This window comes from Meleagris gallopavo, chromosome 29 (genome assembly GCF_000146605.3).
Source record: "Meleagris gallopavo isolate NT-WF06-2002-E0010 breed Aviagen turkey brand Nicholas breeding stock chromosome 29, Turkey_5.1, whole genome shotgun sequence".
In the NCBI taxonomy this organism is placed as follows: Eukaryota; Metazoa; Chordata; class Aves; order Galliformes; family Phasianidae; genus Meleagris; species Meleagris gallopavo.
Genome location: NC_015039.2, coordinates 483,278 through 485,278, shown reverse-complemented (window position 1 = coordinate 485,278; position 2,001 = coordinate 483,278). Strand labels below are relative to the sequence as shown.

Sequence of the window (2,001 nt, the reverse complement as noted above, 5' to 3'; positions counted from 1 at the left end):
CCCCGCCAGCGCCGCAGCAGCCACTGGGTGACGAAGGGCCAGGCCACGAGGAACAGCAGGGTGTGCGGGGACGCGGGTAGCGGCCACGGGGACTCCGCCTGGAGAGGGACAGAGAGGTGTGGGGAGAGCGGGGCGCCACCCAAGGCCCTGAGCGCTGCCGTCCCTTTTGTGCCCATCGTCCTGCTGGGGTCTCACCGCATCGCTCCGCTGTTGTCAGGGACGGGGCACGGGGACAGAATTGCAGGGGGACACGTTCCTCGCACCTGTCCCTGCTGCCTGCCCCACGGCCACCTCCTGCTCTCCTGCTGAAGGACCCCTCCCCAGCCCGGTCACCGCCCCCAGCAGCACAGCCGGGGTCACAGAGCCGCACGGACGTCGCACAGGCCGGCAGGGACTGCGCAGCGCTGCCTCCCAACCCACTCACCTGCACAGCGAGCAGCTCTCCGGGATCGGCCCCAGATGTGTCCTGCAATACAGAAGGGGTTTTGGGACACAGCCCGGCTCCCCGTCCGGCCACCGCGTCCCCATCCCGCGATGCGATCGGGACCGGGGCGATGGGAATCACGGGGGCAGCCCTCCCCGCTCGGCCCTAAGGCAGATTCGAGGGCGGCTCCACCTTGCCATGATTCGGCACAACCCGCGGTCTGTCCCCACTCCGCCCCCGGCCCACCCCGAGCCGCCCACCCGTGGGAGCGGTGCCACGTACCTTCGTGCAGGTGAGCAGCTCCAGCTCGCTCAGCCGCTCCAGCACGCGCTGCATGTCGTCCTGCAGGGCCCGCACGGTGCCAGCCACGTGGGCGTCCAGCTCCGGCAGCAGCTGCGGCTCCACGGCAGGGCTCCCCGCATCCTCCTCTGCCCCGGTGAGCTGCGGATCTGCAGGAGCAAAGGGAGGTGACGCTCAGAGACGAGGCAGAGCGAGCTCTGCGGCACACGGACGGCACGCCGCTGGCAGCAGCAGGGCTCTCCGTCCCAGCGCTGTCGGATGGAGGATCTCCGCTTCTCGGCCCCAAACCTGCCCTGCCGCCTCCCGATAAGCCCGGCCGCCAGCAGACCGGCAGGCGCTGGCAACAGCACGGCTGCTCCTCGGCCCCCCGCGCCCGCCTTTATCGGCCTCGTTACAAGTTAACTCCCAAGGTCAAGCAGCCCCGGAGGTTTGCGAAACATCAGTGGGGAGCTGAGTGTGTCGTGGGCTGGAGAGGGTGGCAAAACCCCAATGTCTGGCAGGATGGGCACAGCCACCGGGGCTGTTCCTCACTGCATCCCTGCTGGGGACCGCCAGGATGGCTGCGGAGGTTCTGTCCCCTGTGCCAGCACCTCCAGGGACACCGAGGCCGGCTCTACGGAGAGCTCCCGGCCCCAGCTGGCACAACCGTATCCAAGGGCACCGAGCAGGTGCTGCTGGCAGGGCCGCACCGCGCTGCAGCTGAAGGATGTACAGCATTCAGCACAGCCCTGACACTGCGGGACAATAAAGGGGATCTGACCTGGAGGGGAAGCACCGAGCTGTTTGGGAACCGAGGGGTGAGGAGGGCAGATGCGAGGATTCGTGGCTGCCGACCATCGGTGCTCATAGCCTCACCCCAAGCATCCCAGGCAGGCGGGGAGCAGCGGGAGCCGGGCTGCACCCACCTCTGTCAGAGCCCCGGGCTGCGAGGTCGGCACCGCCGCTCCCCTCCCGTCTTCCGCCTTCACCCCGCTCTGCCCGCCCAGCCACGCACCCGGCCGAGACGCTCTTTGGGACCAGCCCCCGCTCAGCCAGCAGCTGCCCAGCCTGCGTGAGGGTAAAGAACGGCCCTGAGACCCCCGGGCCCCACCGCCAGCCCGCGAGGCCGGGGCTGAGCTGCAGCGGCTCCTGCTGTGCGCTCTCTTCCCCCCCGCCCTGCTGCAGCCCCGCAGCCTGGGAGCTCGGGGGTCTCGCAGCGCTCTCAGGAAAGCGGCGAGGAGCCGACGGCAGTGCAGCAGCGCCTGTAAGCAGCGGAGCTGCCGGGACCGCAGCGCGCC

At 70.0% G+C, this 2,001-nt stretch overlaps 1 protein-coding gene across 1 annotated transcript in view; it reads right to left on the bottom strand.

Annotated features, from left to right (window-relative positions):
* The window catches only part of HEXIM1 (HEXIM P-TEFb complex subunit 1), a gene marked incomplete at its 5' end in the record, with an annotated part of 3,662 nt that overhangs the window by 842 nt on the left and 819 nt on the right, over positions 1 to 2,001 (bottom strand). The window contains 4 exons of the mRNA XM_031557026.1: positions 6 to 98; positions 425 to 466; positions 707 to 873; positions 1,630 to 1,995. Coding sequence (XP_031412886.1) covers positions 6 to 98; positions 425 to 466; positions 707 to 873; positions 1,630 to 1,995 — 668 coding nt within the window. The remainder of the gene's footprint in view (positions 1 to 5; positions 99 to 424; positions 467 to 706; positions 874 to 1,629; positions 1,996 to 2,001) is intronic.